The sequence below is a fragment of the Brachionichthys hirsutus genome, chromosome 13, assembly GCF_040956055.1.
Source record: "Brachionichthys hirsutus isolate HB-005 chromosome 13, CSIRO-AGI_Bhir_v1, whole genome shotgun sequence".
Taxonomy (NCBI): domain Eukaryota; kingdom Metazoa; phylum Chordata; class Actinopteri; order Lophiiformes; family Brachionichthyidae; genus Brachionichthys; species Brachionichthys hirsutus.
Window position 1 is genome coordinate 9427483 of NC_090909.1, and position 19579 is coordinate 9447061.

At 44.8% G+C, this 19579-nt stretch overlaps 1 protein-coding gene across 1 annotated transcript in view; it reads left to right on the forward strand.

The window, feature by feature from the left end:
- myo1g (myosin IG) overlaps window positions 1–19579 on the forward strand; it is a 43931-nt gene continuing 24352 nt past the window's right edge. The window contains exons 1-20 of the mRNA XM_068746986.1: window positions 1–95; window positions 3183–3391; window positions 4283–4376; window positions 4546–4711; window positions 5874–5927; window positions 6003–6098; window positions 6208–6327; window positions 6829–7035; window positions 7124–7269; window positions 7367–7481; window positions 7578–7748; window positions 8428–8498; window positions 10813–10887; window positions 11082–11214; window positions 13733–13899; window positions 14946–15153; window positions 15597–15820; window positions 16464–16608; window positions 18148–18252; window positions 18618–18731. Coding sequence (XP_068603087.1) covers window positions 1–95; window positions 3183–3391; window positions 4283–4376; window positions 4546–4711; window positions 5874–5927; window positions 6003–6098; window positions 6208–6327; window positions 6829–7035; window positions 7124–7269; window positions 7367–7481; window positions 7578–7748; window positions 8428–8498; window positions 10813–10887; window positions 11082–11214; window positions 13733–13899; window positions 14946–15153; window positions 15597–15820; window positions 16464–16608; window positions 18148–18252; window positions 18618–18731 — 2715 coding nt within the window. The remainder of the gene's footprint in view (window positions 96–3182; window positions 3392–4282; window positions 4377–4545; window positions 4712–5873; window positions 5928–6002; window positions 6099–6207; window positions 6328–6828; window positions 7036–7123; window positions 7270–7366; window positions 7482–7577; window positions 7749–8427; window positions 8499–10812; window positions 10888–11081; window positions 11215–13732; window positions 13900–14945; window positions 15154–15596; window positions 15821–16463; window positions 16609–18147; window positions 18253–18617; window positions 18732–19579) is intronic.

Below are 19579 nucleotides of genomic sequence, written 5' to 3' on the forward strand. Positions count from 1 at the left end.
ATGGCGGAGCTCGAGGGCTTGGAGTTTGGGAAGTCAGACTTTGTCCTCCTGGATGAAGTGACGATGGAGCAGTTTATGGAGAATCTGAGGCTGAGGTAAGAGTTACTGTTAGAGAGGAGGAAAGGGGGGGGGGCTTCCAGTTCCAGAGATGCAAAGGTTAACGATTCATACAAACCCGGTACAAAAAGGAAATGGCATGTTTCTTGTTGCCTTGAATATATGAATGAATTAATATATTTTACATGTATTAATATAAATTATAAATATTTTTTTGTTACTACTGTTGCAACACACGATTGAATCACTACGGTTGCACTAACTTGATGACTTCTCTTAATTAAGAGGCTTTAAAGACACGAGTCAGCCATTCTTCTATTCTTTTCTCCGATGCTTAGGGTTCAGATGTAAACGTGTGGTCAATGTGATCATCACCGCTCTACGCACATGGTTGTCATGGGAGCAAAATAAAGCACAAGGCATACCAAACATGCCGAACATTATAGATGAAACATCATTTGTGACATTTTTACTCTTTAGATGTGGAAAACTTTACTTTTTTTTTTTGGCCTTGTCTTAAACCCAGACGGTGTTTTCCTGTCTTAAATGTTTTCTCACTTCCCCAATGTCAGAGGCATCATGTCCTGAATTCAAACCGATAGAAATGAGACCGTTTCAAGTCACCTTAAGACTCCCAGAGGCACCGAATATCACGAAATATCAAAGAAGCTGGAAAAAAAAGAAAAAACCCAAGTCATCAGATGACGTGCAATGTAATTTTGCTCTAAATGAATATTTGTACCCATCTGAGCATCTGTCTGTTATCATTTGGTTGGTTAATCTATGCCGATCAACCAGCTTGATCAGACTTGTCTGAGGGAAAACAGGTTGTGACGTTTGCCCTGATATTTGCCTGCTTCGCTGATTAACTGTCTTCTTGTGAGTTCATGTGAAAAAATTATCTAACTTTTAGCTGCAATTTTGTGATGTCTAACACTTCAATGGGATTCATCACTGCCAGCAAAAGGAGCGAGGTCGTCAGACAGTAGCGGGGGTGTGTGTGAAGAAAATGTCATGCTATTTGTTCACTCAAAGGGAAAATACCAAGATTGTCAGCGAGGATGAAGTGAAAGGTCTACAAGACAGTGGCGAGGTTAGAGACAGTGGCTCTGAGGAAAAGACAGGAGGCGGAGCTAGAAGTGGCGGAAATGAAGCTGCTGAGTTTCTCCTTGAGAGTAACCAGGTTGGATAGAATTAGAAATGAGACAAGAGGGACAGTGAAGGTTGGACGTATTGGAGACGAGGTCAGAGAGACCAGACTTTGATGGTTTGGACATGTCCAGAGGAGAGACGGGGACTATATCGGTAGAAGGATTCTGAGGATGGAGCTGCCAGGGAACAGGGCTAGAGGACGACCCAGGAGAAGATACATGGAGGTGGTGAGGGAGGACATGAGAGTGGCTGGTGTTGGGGAGGATGATGCAAAAGGACAGGGTGAAGTGGAGAAAGTTGATTTACTGTGGAGACCCCCCTCACGGGAAAAGAAGAAAGTACCATAGTAGTAATAGTCGTAGTAGTAGTAGTAGTAGTATTGTGGCTCTTGTTTGGGCAAGACTTGGTGGTTACCCCTTTCTTGAGTTTTTGCATTTTAAAAACTAGAAGCAAATCATGATGCCAAACAAGATTTTGTTTCATCAACAAACTTGAATTGGTGCAAGTAATAATCTTTCATGTAACATCTTGAGGTATGTCTCAATTACATGGTCTGAGCCTCCTCTTCCTTGATTGGTCACGACATTTCTGTGAAGAAAACTTCCAACGGGTGACTTCTGTTTTTTGAGGGTTTTTTTTTTTTTACACGAAACCAAACTCTAAAATCTACATGCCAGTGGAAACTGGTATGATTTTACAATTGATATTTCGCTTGAATGGGGCATTTAATATTCCAATACTTTGGTAAATAGATCTGCTCGGTATGGAAATCAGCTCTTTACACCTTGGATTGCAGTTTGAGCAACACGTTTCACATTTCCCCTTTCCGTGCTGGCATGTCTTATTGTACAATTCTTAGCTTTAAAGAAACTTTACCCATGTGATGCAGTATAAGTACTTAATTCTGCCCTCAAATATGAAATAAACATAAAAGTAATGTGCAAGTGACAACAAAAATAAAAATCAAGTCTGCAGCTATTGCCCTCCGGGGCATTTAATAAGTACAGGAATTATAGTTTTATTTTCTGTAAGATGAATCCAGTTATATTAACCTGTCATTAAATAATAACTCCTTCAACACATGTCAAATACGCTGTTCACTTGATTTCCCCTGACTCTACAAGCTGAGATCCATATATATATATATATATATATATATATATATATATATATATATATTATTATTAAACAAACAATCCTTGTTAGAAATTTAAATTAAAGAGTTTCGTGAATTTCCTGCATTTTTGACACATTTCCAAACAACGTATTCCAATTCAAGAAACCATCATGGAGTTACACAAAGCGGTGACACCCTTTGAACCACACAGTTTCATTTCCTGCTTTCAGTGTGCACACACTTGTGACGCTTTCCATTCCCCTGGATATGACACAAAGGTGCATGCTCTTTGAGTTCAAGGGCCTTTTTCCATGGATGACATAAAAACATCATTGGCAAATGGGGCAAAACCCGGGGCTGATTGTTCAGGTTTCAGCAATATGAAAGGGAGTGCCAGAGAGACAGGAGTGCAGTTCAATGATTTTATGAATGAAAATCAAAATCTCAACCAAACAAACAAAGATAAGGGCTGGAACATGCCACAATACATCGCATAAAACCCACTGGAGGACGAGACAGAGGAAGACACAATCAGCCACCGGTGGAAACAGTTAAAGAGAACGCCAAAGGGGCTGATGAGAAAAGAACACAGAACATAAACCCAAAAGGAAAGAGATAATACAGGGCAAACGATATGAGAACGTAGGAGACAGGAAGTGTGAGGTGAGAAATACAGCAAGGAGAAAAGAACTGCCAAAATAAAACAGGAAACAGAAAATAAATGACCATCAAAATAAGAAAAAACAACAAATTAGGATTATCACCATGACCACCGTCCCTGGCTATGAACACAGACAGACAGACAGACAGACAGATAGTTATAGATGGACGATCAGTGTTTCCTTTGTCTGTGTAGGTTTGGGAAGGGCCGTATCTACACCTACATAGGGGAGGTGGTGGTCTCGGTGAACCCCTACAGACAGATGGACATCTACGGCAAAGACACCATTGATGCGTACCGGGGCCGGGAGCTGTACGAGAACCCTCCTCACCTGTACGCGGTGTCGGATGCTGCTTATAAGGCCATGAAGAGGCGGGCCAAAGACACCTGCATCGTCATATCAGGTCTGTTTGTTTTACTCACGGAAACATCCTGAAGCTGACGAGCTGAACTCTCCGCTGTGTGACCCGAGGCTTTTAGACTGGTTTCAATCCAGGCTTACAACACATTCATTTTATTGCTACTCATGCTTCCATCAGTACTACTACTACTACTACTACTGCTACTACTACTACCGGTACTACTAATATAATAATAAACTAGAGGACATTCAGTAACAGCAAAACTCTGCCAAACAAATTCCACTATGATGTCACAACCATTTGCCCAAATACGCCACCTTTGGAGGCGAGAACATTTTTTTTAGAGGTGGTGCAACCTCCTTCCAGCGCAAAGAAGGTTCTGAAAACAAAGTTTTAATCTGGTTCTAATCCTTTCTGTGGAGGTTGCATGTTCTCCTTGTGACAGTGTTGGTTCCCTCCGGTGCATCGTCTTCATTCTGCAAAAACATGCATCATACAGTAGTTCATGAAATACGGTTTTAAATTACCTAAACATAAGAAAGGAGGTTCTGCGTTCAGTTCCTTTCTGTGCAGAGTTTGCGTGTTCTCCCCGTGTCTGCATGGGTTTTCTCCGGGTTCTCCTGTTTCCTCCCACCTCAAAAAACATGTAAGTTAGGTGAATTGGGCAAACCAGAATCGTGTGAGTGCGGTAGTTGTATGTCCTTTGTGTGGCCCCGCGATGCACTGGCGACGCTTCCGGGGTGTACCCAACCTCTCGCTCATAGAAAAGCTGGGATAGGCTCCAGCAACACCCGTGACCCACCAGGCGGATACAGCGGACATGAAAATGAATGGATTCAAACACCTTCGTCATCCTGGGAATAAAACGCGGTAAATAATTTGACGTGTGGTTTTTGCTGGTCTCTTGTAAAATGTCTCTGTTTTGTGTTTCAGGTGAAAGTGGAGCAGGGAAAACGGAAGCCAGCAAATACATCATGCAGTACATCGCAGCCATCACCAACCCGAGCCAGCGGGCCGAGGTCGAGAGGTCAGTGGTGCTTTAGGTCAACAGCAGACATTACAACGGCAAACCCAGGTGGGTCTGCTCTTGATTGGATCACGTGACCATCAATCAAGTCACTTATTTCCTCTCCTCTGACTCCATTTCCAACTCCCCGTTGGCGGCCTCTCACGTGTTCCTGTCTCGATTAATCAAGTGTGAAGGATGTGCTGCTCAAATCCAACTGCGTGCTGGAGGCCTTCGGGAACGCAAAGACAAACCGCAACGACAACTCCAGCCGCTTTGGCAAGTACATGGACATCAACTTCAACTTCAATGGAGACCCCACCGGAGGACACATCAACAATTACCTGCTGGAGAAGGTGAGGGGAGGGGTGGGGGGCTGACGGCACAATGAGGGGCTCTGACACGCAAAGTCAAAGGAATTCTATTTCATCTCTGCAGAGAAAAGTTCTGCTCGTTCAGGCTTTAATTTTCCTCTTTTCCTCCTGAATGCTTCATGAGGCAGTGACAAAGAGGTGCGAGGGAATGTCCACGAATAGATGTGTCTCTGAAGCTGGTGCAGTGCTAATGAATGACTCACCTGGGGGGGTGGGGGGGGGGGGTACATGATGGTGCTGCATTTATCCGCTCTGTCGAACAACCGTCTGGCGCTCGGTGGCGCCGTGGCTCATTGTCGGAGGGCGGAATGAACCGTTCGCTGTCATGTTTCTATAGAAACAGTGATCGAGGTGTTGCTGTGACACAATGAGTGCTCACTTTTATTTGTTACCCTCGCCGAAGGGGAGGCGAGGGTATTGCAATTGGGTCCGTCTGTTTGTTTGTTTGTTTGTCTGTCCGCGCGCATAACTCAAAAACTAGTAACCCAATCGACTTGAAATTATTACACAAGCAAGGTTCTTTCCGTGGCTCGGTCCTCCCCGAGAATGGCGTTGATCCGGATCTGGATCCAGATTCTATAATTTTTTAAAGGATTCTTTAACATTGCGAGATAGGGCACTTGGAGGCGAGGGTCTGCAATCTCTGATTGATCAGCTTGTTGTTGTTGTTTTTAAACCCTCAGATTATTGTAATAAATTGTTAAATGGTCAAAGGTGGTCCTTCCTTCACTGCTTGGATTCAGGCACTTTGAGCGCAGCTAAGGTGGAGACCAGACGTGTCTTATTCCATGTCATGTGACTCTCGATCTGTCAGGTCATGTCAGGTTTGTGACACAACTCAAGAAGCTCTTAACCAAATTGAGAAGCTATGACTAATAAAAGCATTAAATCAACTTCAATTTGAATGAGATCCAGAAGAAACATGTTTGGAATCAACACCAACTTCTGAACTATCAACGTTCAAAAAATAATAATTCAAGAACACACTGAATAAATATTTCAATGTGATATTCTTTTTCAATTATAATATATAAAAATGGTCAAAACACATTTATTATTATGTTAATATTGGGGGCCTGCTGTAAAGCAGAGCAGTCTGAGGAAGCTCTTTGGTTCGCTCCTGTAATCTCTTCTCTTGTTCAAGTCCAGGGTGGTCCAGCAGCAGGAGGGGGAGAGGAACTTCCACTCCTTCTACCAGGTGAATGCTCCTCTTCAGTAAGCGCTCCTCTACAATAGGATCATGTCTGAAACTAAAGTTTGATGTGTTCGTCAGCTGCTGCACGGCGGCTCAGACGACATGCTGAAGTCGCTCCATCTACAGAACGATCCTGCTCTTTATACGTTCACCAAACAAGGAGTAACAGCAACAGTGAGTTTGTCAACTTGTGTGTGTGTGTGTGTGTGTGTGTGTGTTTGTTGTTTGGCATAATAGCGCTTAGAAATGCCTTTTCTTATATACAATCCTTGTTCTTCGACAGAAATCCAACAACAGCGATCGATCGAACCACGAAGCGGTGCTGAATGCCCTGCAGGTGATCGGCTTCTCGCAGGAGGAGATTCAGTCGGTTTATCAGATCCTGGCCTCAATTCTTCTGCTGGTGAGGAAATGTTCATGTATTTCCTTGAAAGAGCAGTTCACCCTCAACCCCCCCCCCCCCCCCCGAGATCCAAATGAGATGCGAGCATTACGTTCTTTAGCCTGCCAGTTATACTGAATCCTTCCCTGTTGCTCTTATGCTACAAGCATTAGCTCACTTTAGAAGAGGAAGGTGCAAAATCGATTTTTTGGGATCTTACAAGTTGTGTGGAGTCCATTTTAAATATATAGCTTTGATTTTTGTCTTTGGAACGACCCTCTTGTCTTTAGCGGTTAAGGAGAATTTTGAAAAGTTGCTTTGCTCTGATGCTCCAGAAATGTTTTACACACTTCCAAACGCCACCTGAATTTCCATCATCATGGTGGTCAATAGCTTATGACTGACTTCATCTTGGGCTGAACTGTTTCTTTAACCTGATGTGTATATATATATAGCCAACACTGAGAGGTTCGAGGAGAGATCCTGGTTACGTGATGAATTTAAAACGCTATTCTTTTTCAGGGAGAGTTGCAGTTCGAGAGCGACGGGGAGAGCGTTCAGATCCTGGATCTCGATGCCGTCAACCACATTTCTGAGCTGACGGAAACGGATCCAGAGCGTGTCAGTAAAAGCCTGCTCTACCGAACCGTTGCCACCGGGGGCGGCGAGGTCATTGAGAAGGGTCACTCGGAGCAGGAGGCCTGCTTTGGCCGTGACGCTTTCGTCAAGGTCCTCTTCCTTATTTCATGTATTTGTTTCTTGACACGATTGCTCACCAGGATGAGATTTATACGGTACACTCATGTCCCTGCTCCAGGCTCTATATGAGAGACTTTTCGGCTGGATCATAGGCCGCATCAACAGTGTCATCAAAGTTAAAAACTACAACCCACTGCTTCATGGGAAAAACACAGTCATAGGTGTGCTGGATATCTACGGCTTTGAGATCTTTGACAACAACAGGTGGGGTCCCCTTGTGCTGTAAAGCCCACTGTATCTGCAGTTAGACGGATGGGCTGCCATTCACCATGATCACGTTTGCTCCTCTGCCCTCATCCAGCTTTGAACAGTTCTGCATCAACTACTGCAACGAGAAGCTGCAGCAGCTCTTCATCGAGCTCATCCTCAGGCAGGAGCAAAGCGAATACGAGAGAGAAGGCATCACCTGGCAAAACGTGAGTGACGCAAACAATCACACACACACACACACACTAAAACTAAAACTTTGGCTCGATTGTATATGCGGTAGTAACAGAGCTGTGTGCACACAGATCGACTACTTCAACAACCAGATCATTGTGGACCTTGTGGAGCAGCCGCACAAAGGCGTCATCTCCATTTTGGATGAAGCGTGCCTCACTGTGGGAAATGTCACGGACACAGTGTGCCTGGACAGCATGGACTCCAAGCTGGCCCAGCACCCCCATTACACATCCCGCAAGGTGAGCAGTGCATCCGCCGCCGATGCTCGGGTTAATGCTTAAGATTCAGCATATCAAGCACATCATACGGCTTCTGAATGTTTGCAGGTGGGAAAAAGCAAACTGAAAACCATCGAAGCTCATTTGGGCTTGTAGGCATTGAAGCAATTTACTGGGAAGGGATTTAATGTTGGCAGGAATTCTGATAAAAAATGTTTTTTTGAAAGTACAAAATGCCTGGGAAATGAAAAATTTTACGAGTTGCCTTAGATGTTTTTTTTGGTGATCAACACCTTTAAAATAAATAACAATTTTACCGGCTGGCGCTGATCACTGACAATACAGCAAATACTCAGATTTTCCTTAACAGTGTCATTTTACAATATTTCTTCTCGAGAAAATGTATTATTTCCCTGATTTATATATATTTTTTTACTTTAAACGACTGAACAATAACTTTGGGCCACTTCAAACTTGCCATAACGCAGATGCAGTTCTCCATTGCTGGCAGTAGAGGGCAGAGTTTCTCCAACATTTCCAGCTGTTTCTGACATTCTGATGTTTCTCAAAAATCCCCAGTCCATCCCACCCCCTTCTCCCTAAAACTAACATGTGTGCTTTACCTAAAATATTTACACGATACTGTAAATGTACTTTTTATTTATTTTACTCACTGTTCCCTCTGTATTCTCACTTCCAGCTCAGCCCCACGGACAAAACCATGGACTTCCAGAAACACTTCCGCATTCGCCACTATGCTGGAGATGTCACGTGAGTTTGCAGTCACGATTGTGGCTAAAAAAGCAGGAGGTAGTTCAGTTTATTAGTGTAACTCCTAATGCTGGTAGAAGAGGTCAGACATTGCAGTGATATTGTTATCGCAAAGTAACAACTATAAGCTGCATTTTTAAACCGAGAGTGGCTTTAAATTTGTGTTAAAAGATCCTTTTATTATTGAATGAATGAAATGTAACACAATAAAAATATTCTAGGCATGACCCATCATTTTAACATTTGTTCCCCTGTGAGGTATTACTCTGGTTCACGAGATCAAACAGTTCAGTTTCCTCCTCCATCACTGCTTGTTGTGTTCACTGGATTTAAACCGGTATTCAGAGTTTCTCCAGGCATCTACTTGAGTAAATGTACTTAGTTACCTTCCTGCCAGTTTTAAGAGGAGCCTGGATGGAGGGCCTGCGGTGGTGGTGGTGGTGACAGATGGATGTCCCCGTCTCAGCTCGTCTCAGGTCCACGGCGGTGACGCCTCAGCTGGGCTGTCACCCCTCATCTATTGCTTCCCAGTCGCTCTGACCCCCCCGTCCTCCCCTGTCACGTCTCACCCCATCTGAGTCTACCCTTGCTAAATATACCCTCATCCTCGACACCCACTGCCCCCCCCCCCCTAACCTTCACCGAGCTACCACCAGCACAAGCCTTGACCTACTTTGCTCCGCCCCCCCGTCTCCCTGTTTTCTCCTCCTCCTGCACAGCAACACTCACCTGGCTCTCTTTGCCGTCCACATCTTTTTGAATCCCTGCATTGTTTCAGCCTGCGTATGCAGCACGTTGGTGCAGGCGTTTATCAACGTGGTCCTCCTGCGAGGCGCCTCCCCCAGCTCACGGCGTGTTCTCCTCCCAGCCGTGTTCTCCTCCCAGCCGTGTTCTCCTCCCAGCCGTGTTCTCCTCCCAGCCTTGTTCTCCTCCCAGCCGTGTTCTCCTCCCAGCCGTGTTCATACAGCCTTCTCCTTTCACTTGCCTTGACCTGCCGAAAATACATTTTCCTCACAGTCATCCTCCTGTCTCTCGAGAGTTCTTATCTCTGCATGTCCTGCTCTGAGTTCGAACTACTCTCTCTCTCTCTCTCTCTCTCTCTCTCTCTCTCGCTGCTCAGGTGAGTTTTGACACCGATGAGCCGAGAGGACACATCTGTCATAGTCAGCCTCTGAATCTTTGCTGCATTCACAGACAGGGTCATGAATAAGACATGAGAAACTCATGTGTGCAGAGAGAGTAACTAAATCTTTATACTCAACTACTGTACCTGTTTTCAGGGACTTTACATTTACATATGTCTGAGAGCGTTAGTTACTTTACATGATAACGGTTGCTTTGTTTACATCGGGACTTGAATTCACCTCTAAACGTCTCACAAGGTTTAATGAAGTGCAAATTGTGTGACAGATCTTCTTTGGGCTTGGAGAAAGAAACAGATGGGATAAAAAAAAAAAAAAAACTTTAGGGAGCCCTGCAGAGGAGAAAATGTCTAGTGCAACACTTTGAAACAAAATCTCCCCGCTCCACAAATACGGTTGGTCTTGCTGGTGTTCAGAACAAGGCTGTTCCTCGAGCACCACAGCATCAGGTTCTGGACCTCCTCTGTGGTGCTCGAGTAACAGCCTTGTTCTGAACACCTGCTGGGCCTCCTGTAGTCATAGTGGACTACAGGAGGCCCAGGAAGACTGAACACGCCCCTCTGTGCATACGAGGGGAAGCAGTAATATCATCACTCACAGAGCTGCCTTCTGTGGGGTTCCTTCACGTTTGACATCCTAAATGCACGGGAAATGATAAAAGTAAGGCTGAATGCATTTGCAGCAGGACATGCAGACTGTACAAGCGACCGGCCTTTTAAACGGTGGGTGAAGACAGGAGTGGGAGAAGTTTATTTAAGGTAGCGCTCCTAATACAGCAGACTCTTACCCTGGAGCTGAATGGCTTACGTAAGTGAGCCTTACAGCGCTCCCCTGACCTCCCGCTGACGCCTCACCAGGACCCAGTGAGCAGTTGGATGAAAGGCAGGCGGATTATTTTGCAGACCCCCCTCAAAAACATGAGCCATCGGGGGGGGGGGGGGATCAGAGCATGCTCCTAACTTCAGCGGGACTGACTGTTGTTCTTATCCTCTTCATTGTGGCTCCATCAGCTATAAATGATAGCGACGCCCTAATGACTGGTTGAACTGTGCCTTGTTTACTCTTGTTCCGACACATCGCATCACTCTCACTGCTCTTCTAATGGGGCCTGCCTTCCTCTCTCGAGCTACTTTTAGACCTAATGATTTTTCCTCTCTCTGCATCCATTGCAGATATTCCGTAGAGGGATTTTTGGACAAAAACAAGGACATGCTTTTCCAAGATTTCAAGCGTCTCATGTACAACAGGTGAACACTTCTCTCACACTGCCCATCTTTTTCAGCATCCTGGCGATGCTCTTGTCTTGACAGTTCAGTGTCTGGGTTAAGTGCTTAAATGAGGCTCCTCTTCACTCTTTGCACGCCGCCCCTCTGCTAGCCTTGTTCATGATGCCCTTTCTTTAGGCTTCGCCTCTTTGTCATCTCTCTGTTCTCTGTCGTAGTGCCAACACAGTCCTGAAGGAGATGTGGCCAGATGGTCATTTGAGCATCACGGAGGTCACCAAGCGACCTCTGACCGCAGCGACCCTCTTCAAGAACTCCATTGTGGCCTTGGTGGATAAACTGGGCTGCAAGGTCAGTGATTTCCACCTAAGACTGACTTCCTGTGCCCCCTTTTTAGCCTTCTTATTTATAGGCAAGAATCACCTCATTTTAAGATTTTATGATTTTAAAATTATCTGGTTACATGGACAGATAATTTCACCAATATTTTGCCTATTTTTCTTTTGTGGACGATTAAAGCAACAACATCCATCCATCCATCCATCCATCCATCCTCCACTTCTTATCCGGGGCCGAGTCACGGAGGCAATAGTCTCTCCAGTATGTCCTAGGTCTTCCTCGAGGACTCCTCCCCAGGGAGGCGTCCAGGAGTCATCCGAAATAGATGCCCCAGCCACCTCGGCTGACTCCTCTCGCTGTGGAGGAGCAGCGGCTCTACTCCGAGCTCCTCCCTGGTGACTGAGCTCCTCATCCTGTCTTTAAGGGTGCGCCCAGACACCCTGCGGAGGAAACTCATTCTGACCGCTTGTATCCGGGATCTTGTCCTTTCGGTCATAGGTCTGTCGACCGGTAATCGAGAGATTTGCCTTTCGGCTCAGCTCCTTCTTTTCCACGACAGACCGATACAACGACTGCAGCCGCTGCACCGAGCCGTCTGTCAATCGCACGCTCCTTCCTTCCCTCACTCATGAACAAGACCCGAAGATACTTCAACTCCTCCACAGCATCAAACCCCTTATTAAATATATACATATATTTTTTACAACAAAAACAGATTTGCATTTGTATGGGATTTAATTATTATTATTATTATTTTAATATCTAAAAATATGTCAAATATCAGAGCAACAACTCCAACGGGCTTAAATGACAGATTTAAAAAGTCACGAAAGACTGGATGGCGATCGTACTTTTTATTTTATTTATTTATTTCGACCACGTAAACAACCATGAATAAAATGATAAAACAATGCCAAATACATGCGCACACGTATACATAAACATAAATACACATATATACTGTACACACATATGCAAAGACATATTCACACACACACGCAGGACATGTAATGTTAATTAACAATAACTCAAACAATAAATAATAACCATAATGCACTAACTATGCAATTTACGTGAGCGAAAGGGAGTAGGAAGAAGTAAATACTTTGCTGAAGGAGTGCAGATTGAGCAGCATAGATTTTACCCCAGTTTACACTGCTCTTATCGCCAGGAGGATGCTGTGCTCTGGGTCAGACTGTTCTGGTTCTTGTAAAGCCTCGGTGACTCACAGGATATTCTGAGGCTGCCAACGTGTCTGCGCCGTGCCTCTTTTTTGGGAGGACCGTTTGTCACCGTGCTAAATAATAGCTTCTGTCCGCTGCTTGTCCTCATCCTGTCTGAATATGAGTGGAAGTGGGAAGCTAAGCGAAGGGGAGGTAGTGCCGGACCTCGGAATGGGCTCCTCACCTCTCCTGGCCTCATCTCGCCGACTGAAGTCTGACATTTCCTGCTGTTATTTTGGGATGGCCTGCTGTCAGCCTGTCGTAAGATCTTGTCTTTGTGTGGCTGGGGTAAAATGAAAGTACATTTCCCTGGTGAATATTTTTTTCCCCACTTCAGGTCACATTGAAAGAGCAGATGTTTTCTACACCTGTGTCCAGCCTACCCACCCCCACCACCCACCCCTTTTAACGGACTCTTTCTGTTGAGCCTGAATTTGGGGCTGCGCCTGCACATGCATCATTGATATGATGGATGGAAGAGCTGCTTTTGTTCCATCACGTTCATCCCTCATGGACGGAATGTGAAAGACAAAACGCAGCAGCGTCTCTCACAGGATGTTACGCCCCTTAGAGACCTCTGGTCAGACGCAGACGTCCAGCTGTAACTTCAAAGGCCACACAGGTTGCAGTGTGCAGTTTAATGTGCTGTTAATAAGTGTTATGAGGCTCAGCTGCTCTCTGCAGGGTCTGTCGAAATATCCTGAAAATAGGATTAAGGTCAGTGAGCTCAGTTTGTAGCTTGTCACAGTTGACTTCCTTGTGGTGTCTTATTTGATTCTATATCTGAATATACCAGAGCTCAAAATAAGACATATTTTATGCACCAACCCAAATTGATTATTTAGTCATCAGTGTGTCCGTCTCTCCAATCCATTTTTTTTTTTTTTTGGCCCAAGGCATATCTCAACTTCACATAGTAGTGCCATCAAACCAAATTCGACATTTTAAATGTCCCATGACAACTATGTTTTTAAAAATCATTGTATTTATTTTTTCTTTTTAACCAAGTTGCGCTTCAGTTATTTATATATATATATATATATATATATATATTGGAGACATGTTTTCAAGGGGCGTGTGAAAGGCTCTCATCTCGTCTGGAGCATTGTTTGCATCACCAACATATAAACATATATTAGCCTTTTTAGCATGTATATTATGGTTATATTATGAGGGCTGATAACTTATTGCTATTTATTGTGCACCCCTTTTGGTCGTCTTGTCTGTATAGACCGGTCACGGTAGCGTTTTGACATCATTCATTCCCTGCTCAAATAATGACACCTGATGACTCTTTTGTCTTTCAGGAGCCTTATTACGTGCGATGCATCAAGCCCAATGAGATGAAGTCTCCAGTCCTGTTCGATGATGCTCGCTGCCAGCACCAGGTGGCGTACCTTGGCCTGTTGGAGAACGTGATGGTGCGCAGGGCAGGCTTCGCCTACAGGCAGCCCTACGATCGTTTCCTCCAGCGGTAAGAGAACACTTTGTTAAACTCCTCAGTCCTTGCGGTCTTGTTTCCGTTGAAAGTCCTTCGTACATAAATCATCGACATTTAACAATACAAATAAACCCAAACCAATACCAATAAAATAAAAATAAATTACTCCACAGATGCAAAATAACAATAAATTAAAAACGTAACATGTACAACGTAGGTGGACAAAAAAAGGGGTGGGGGTGGGGGGGGGATTGACCCGGAGAGAGTCCTGGTGACGATCTCCGTTTCTGGCCCCCATGTAACACCTGGGATATGAAAACCAGACTTTTTCAAGTATTCCCGGGGCTTCTGTTGTGATGAAATAACATTAACATAATTTTACTTCAAATGGACTAAGAGTGGAGAATATTGTTGCATTCAAACTAAGCAAGGGCTTCTTCTTCTTCTTCTTCTTCTTCCGGTCTTCAACGAGAGCAGACGTTTTCCCTCTCTCTGCCTCCTCTCTGTCCCTGCATTCTTTGTCTCGTCTCGTCTGTCTGCTTTCCCGGACCCGCTGCGTGCTGAGCTCTGGTCTACTAAATCATGGATCACATTTTTTCACCCAACCACGGGACTCCGGGAGGAGCCCACCTGTCCAGACGGGACCCACGCAGCAGGCTCCACCATGGATCCTTGGGAGAGAAGGAGGGTGGTCTGTCTCACGGTCTTATCTGTAGAGGATGTGGAAGAAAAAGTCCCTGCGCGTTCCCAGTGCAGCGCGTCATTCCCTTCTATGTGTGTCGTCATTTCTACCTGCTGCTTTCTGCACCTTCTCGAAGAAGAGAGTTGTTGGCAGTACAAGTACAGTACACAGTACAACTGTACTTGTACTCTGATGACAATGACAATAAAAGCATTCCAAGCATTCCAGTTCCAAGGTCAGAAATTTAAAACCGGATCCTTGCAAAATCAACCAAATCAAGTAAAAGCACTCTGATTTTATAATTATAACAATACTATAGTAATCTCGGTTTGTGTCTTAGACAGAAAGCATATAGAGTCATCTACCGCCACAATCCCCTGTTTCTCCTCTGGTGCAGGTATAAAATGACGTGTGCATACACCTGGCCGCACCATCTCATGGCCTGCGACAGGGAGGCTGTGGAGACCATCGTCGCCCAGCACGGTTTCCAGGACGACGTGGCGTACGGACACACCAAGCTGTTTGTCCGAACTCCCCGATCCCTCTTCACCCTGGAGCAGGAGCGAGCCACCCTCATCCCCATCCTGGTGCTTTTCCTGCAGAAGGTCGTCCCTATTATTACATTCCTCACCGTCGCCGACGTCATTGTCGTATTTTAGTATTCCTCCGCGCGACTTGACATTTAAAGTGCTGGATCTCTGAGGTTGCTTCTAAAGTCCTACTGATCGAATCATGTGATTGCATTTAATCAGCCTCGTTATCTCCTCCAGTTTCAAAGGCAGCCCTCTGGGTCTCGGCTTCGTGAATCTGTGGCCTCTGGTTGTTTGACTGAATTCATCTGCCAGCTTGAATTCTAATTTTCTCAAACAATACTTGGGATAATTAACGAAATCCCGAGTGCAGTTACATTAAAGTCAGCTACCTCACTTTCTGTACGTAATACGTGTCTCTCTTTCTCGTGACCTACTTTGATGCCTGCAGAGGCGCCGGGTTTAACTGGAGTACAAAGCTCACTGGAGCCCCCCCCCTCATGTTTAAAAACGTACAGGTTTGGCGTGGGGCTTTAGCTCGCATGAGGTGCCGGCGGATGAAGGCCATGTATGCCATCATGGGATGCTACAAGCGCTACAAACTGAAGGCCCACTTCTGGGAGGTGGAGAGGAGGTTTGCTAATGTCCGAAACATGGCGGACTATGGAAGGAGCGTGGAGTGGCCGGCGCCGCCTGCAGCTCTGTCCCAGTTTCACCTCATCACGCTCATGCTGCACCGCAGGTCAGAGCCTTCGCTATTAAGACTCACATTCATGTATATAAAGTGATTCTACTTTGAAAAGGCTGTGAGATTAATACGCTTTAATCAATAACAAGAACCTGATGCTACATCTTAGCTTAGCAGGAATACAGCAAAAGCCAGGCTTTACTAAGTGTTACTAAAGCTTTGATACTTCATCATACTGGACCCTTTAATAGCTGTTCAAGAATCAAACAAAAATGGACGAGGCTGGGGGCGAAGCCCCAAAAGTAAGAGGTAAGAAGTTAACTAAAGTAAGAAAGAAGAGTCTCAGGGAAATCCAGGGAGGAAGGAGGGGAACACATGGAGCTAAAGCAGGAAACTGAAAAGGGAAGTGTCATTCAACTACAATACCAGGGTGCTTAGATTTTAACACGTGAAACTAATCAGACAGGAAAAGAAAAATCTGACCCTAAATCTGACCCTAAATCTGACCCAAAGTGTTGCACTCGCAGACAATAAGCGGTGTCAGACTCGTCATCTCTTTCTGCTGAGTGGGCAGTGGCGCAACACCCGATGGGCTCAGTCTTGAGGCTGATGCACCTGCTGCATTGTTTTCTGCTGCGCCTTTGATCGATTTGCTCCACCCCCGTGACGTGTCGGCTCGTTCCCGTCTCGTTGTCAGGTGGTGGGCGAGGCAGATTGTGAAGAACATCCCACCGTCTGATATGCTGGAGGTTCGGGCCAAAGTGGCGGCGCTGACCGTTCTGAGTGGAGAGAGGAAAGACTGGGGCGCAACCAGAGCCTGGGAGAAGGACTACCTCTCCAATGTAAGTGTTTATGATTTGAGACACAGCGCTCAACAAAAAGTCTAATCTGTTAATTGTTCAGTTCCTACCGCATTGATTCTTTTGATTTTGTGGCTTTTTTTTTAGTTCCTAGTTGATCTAAATCTGCATGATAAGTATTCTGAGCCTATATTCAGAGTAATCATGTGGCCAGAGTGGCGAATGGAAGCTGTTTGATCACATGTTAGCGTGTTCAATGAATGAGGCCCTTAGAAAGGGTCCAAAGCTGCAGAGAAAAGCCAACAAGAGAACCCCGAGTTTAGAACTCAATCTGTCCCATCCCAAGCTTTGAACTAGACATCAAGACATTTCTAAGCCTTGCAATGAGGCCAAGCAGCTTTTCACTCTTCTAATTGTTGAGGGTATTTTGTTTAGGATTTAATTTTATTTTTTGTCAAAACAAAGTTTCGAAATGAGATTCATTCAGCACTGGTGACTTTCAAAAGTAAAACATGCAAAATTCCTATAAGAAATAAAATAAAAATGCACTATGCACTTTAACAAACTACTTTAATAGCTTTTCCTTTAAGGGAACTGTCTTTGGCTCTTTATTTCTCGTCACCTTCAGCGACTGGAAGCCTTTTATAGACAATCCCCAAGCAGATCTACGCACACCCTCAACACATTCAGCAGCTCAGTGATGGTTCCACACAAGCAAATCACCAAATTCCAAAATTCCAAATCCAACTTGGAAAACATCCGCTCAAAGAATATTCCTCTTTTTTTCAGTCCCGCTCACCAGGACTAGAATAAGCAGCATTGTCTCTCATCGCTGGCAGCAAATCATCTGCTGTTGTAAGTGCGTGGGCTCATGTGACGATGCTCACGCCTCACGGTGAACAGCGTGACCCCGGGATGATGCTGCTGCCACGTTCAGGGCGAGGGTGTCTGCTGGCCCGAGGCTTGAGAAACACCATCTCAGAGCGTGACTGTCCTCTCAGAATCCCCCCAACAGCCTCACGGGATTCAGAAAATTGACATTGATGTCTTCTAATTGAACCCCATTCATTACAGCGTTTACACCTTTGACTTATTTGGCTTCCAAAATCAGACATGAGTGGTGATTTCCATTTTGCACTGACCGAAGAAGGGTGTTTTTAGTGCATTTAAAATGTGTGTGATGACATAGATCAGTTCAGAGGAGCTGTAGCGACCCCATACCCATTTCTCTTTTAATTAATTGCGTACCAATATAGAATTGCTATTCAAATATACTGTGTATTATTACACTCCAGGCTAATCAACTTGCTACGTCAGGCTGCTACGATTTCTTCTGATGCGCTTGATGTTTAATCATGATAAATAATTTTTTATATGTATGTTTAAATTCTTTCATTAATCTTTTCCCCTTCACGGATCCAGAGGCTAAAATGAAGTCCAATTGAGCTGCTGCTTATGGAATTAAAGCGATAAAGAAGATTGTTGTATGATGGGTGGGGGGGACAAATACACTATGCTGTCCCCTGGACTATAGCTGATGGCGTTAGCCGGGGTCTTTTAACAAAGCTTTCCTTTCTGCAGGTGCGAGACTCTCCTCAGACCAGCGCCGCCTTCGTCCACGTCTCCAAAGAGCTGAAGAACAAAGATGAGTACAGCCAGGTCCTCTTCTCTGGATCCTGCAGGAAGGTACAGCATGCGGGAAAACAGAATGAACGGGAAAAGTTGTCTTTTTTTTACGATTGGTGGGCTGCTTTTGTTGTTTCCTGTGTGCGAGCATGTGTGTGTCTGTGTGTGTGTGTGTTTGCTGTGTACAGTAAGCTGTGACTATAATAGCTATGCCTAAGCAACAATTATAAGCGTCAATGCGTTTAAGGCTGACATCAATCATGTTTGAAATGTAACTGAAATCAAGAGCAGTAACATGCGGATGGATGGCAGGGGTAATCCGACTAACTGCCCTCCCCAAGGGGATGTTGGATGCCTCCTGTAATTATTATGTTGGATGCACAGATGTGACTCCCTCGTGTTCGCCTTCCTCCCGTCTCTCTCAGGTGAATAGATTCAACAAATGCACGGATCGAGGCCTGCTGCTGACAGACAAGCACATCTACAAATTAGAGCCCAAGAAACGGAACAAGGTTCTGAAGAGGCTTCCTTTAGACGCTGTGAGTATTGTAAGACCGAGCAACAGCAACATTCTCACATACATCTCTCTGGCTCTTATAATAAAATAAAATTAAAAGGTTGAATGGTCCAAAATGATTCATTAGAACAAATCTTTTTTATTAAGTATAATATTATTATTAGCTATGAAAAACAATGTTTTTCGTGCCTTTTGGAAGTACCGGTACTACCCTCCTGAGCCACAACTTTGTCTGTGTGCGTTTATATTTTTACACAAAGTTATCTAAATCTAACATTAACCCTCAAACCCGGTCGCAACCCCGAAATAAACCGTTAAACCCTGAACTAATACAGAAAAGCGCCGACACACTCAGCAGCTCCATATTTACCATCAATGTGGGTCAGACCTCTAGTATTTTAGCCCAGCTGTCCTATATTCATAACTCTGTCCTCCCAATAGTGCACATACACACACACACACACACACACACACACACACACACACACACACACACGACGAACTCGTTTAGTTCCGGGATCTCCAGGAATGTAAGCGAGGACCATCTGTATTTTCAAACTGCTTCATTTCCCCTTGAACTAGATGTTGCATCAATGATTAGAGTCTAATGGTGCAGCGTGTCACGTGGTGAGTTCACATCCGCCTCATTTGGGTTGGATTTTCCGACTTTTCATTTTGATGGAGACCAAATTGACAGGTGATCTCCCTCCAGACCAAGGTCCGGATCAAAGACCCCGTCTCCGGCCTCGCTGTGAATCAAACTGCACCACGATTAGTTCATTTAGAGCCTGAAGGCACTTTTATTTGATGCTTTTAATCTTCAGATCAATTATATGACAGGTCAACAATGGCACGTCGATTGTAAAAGAA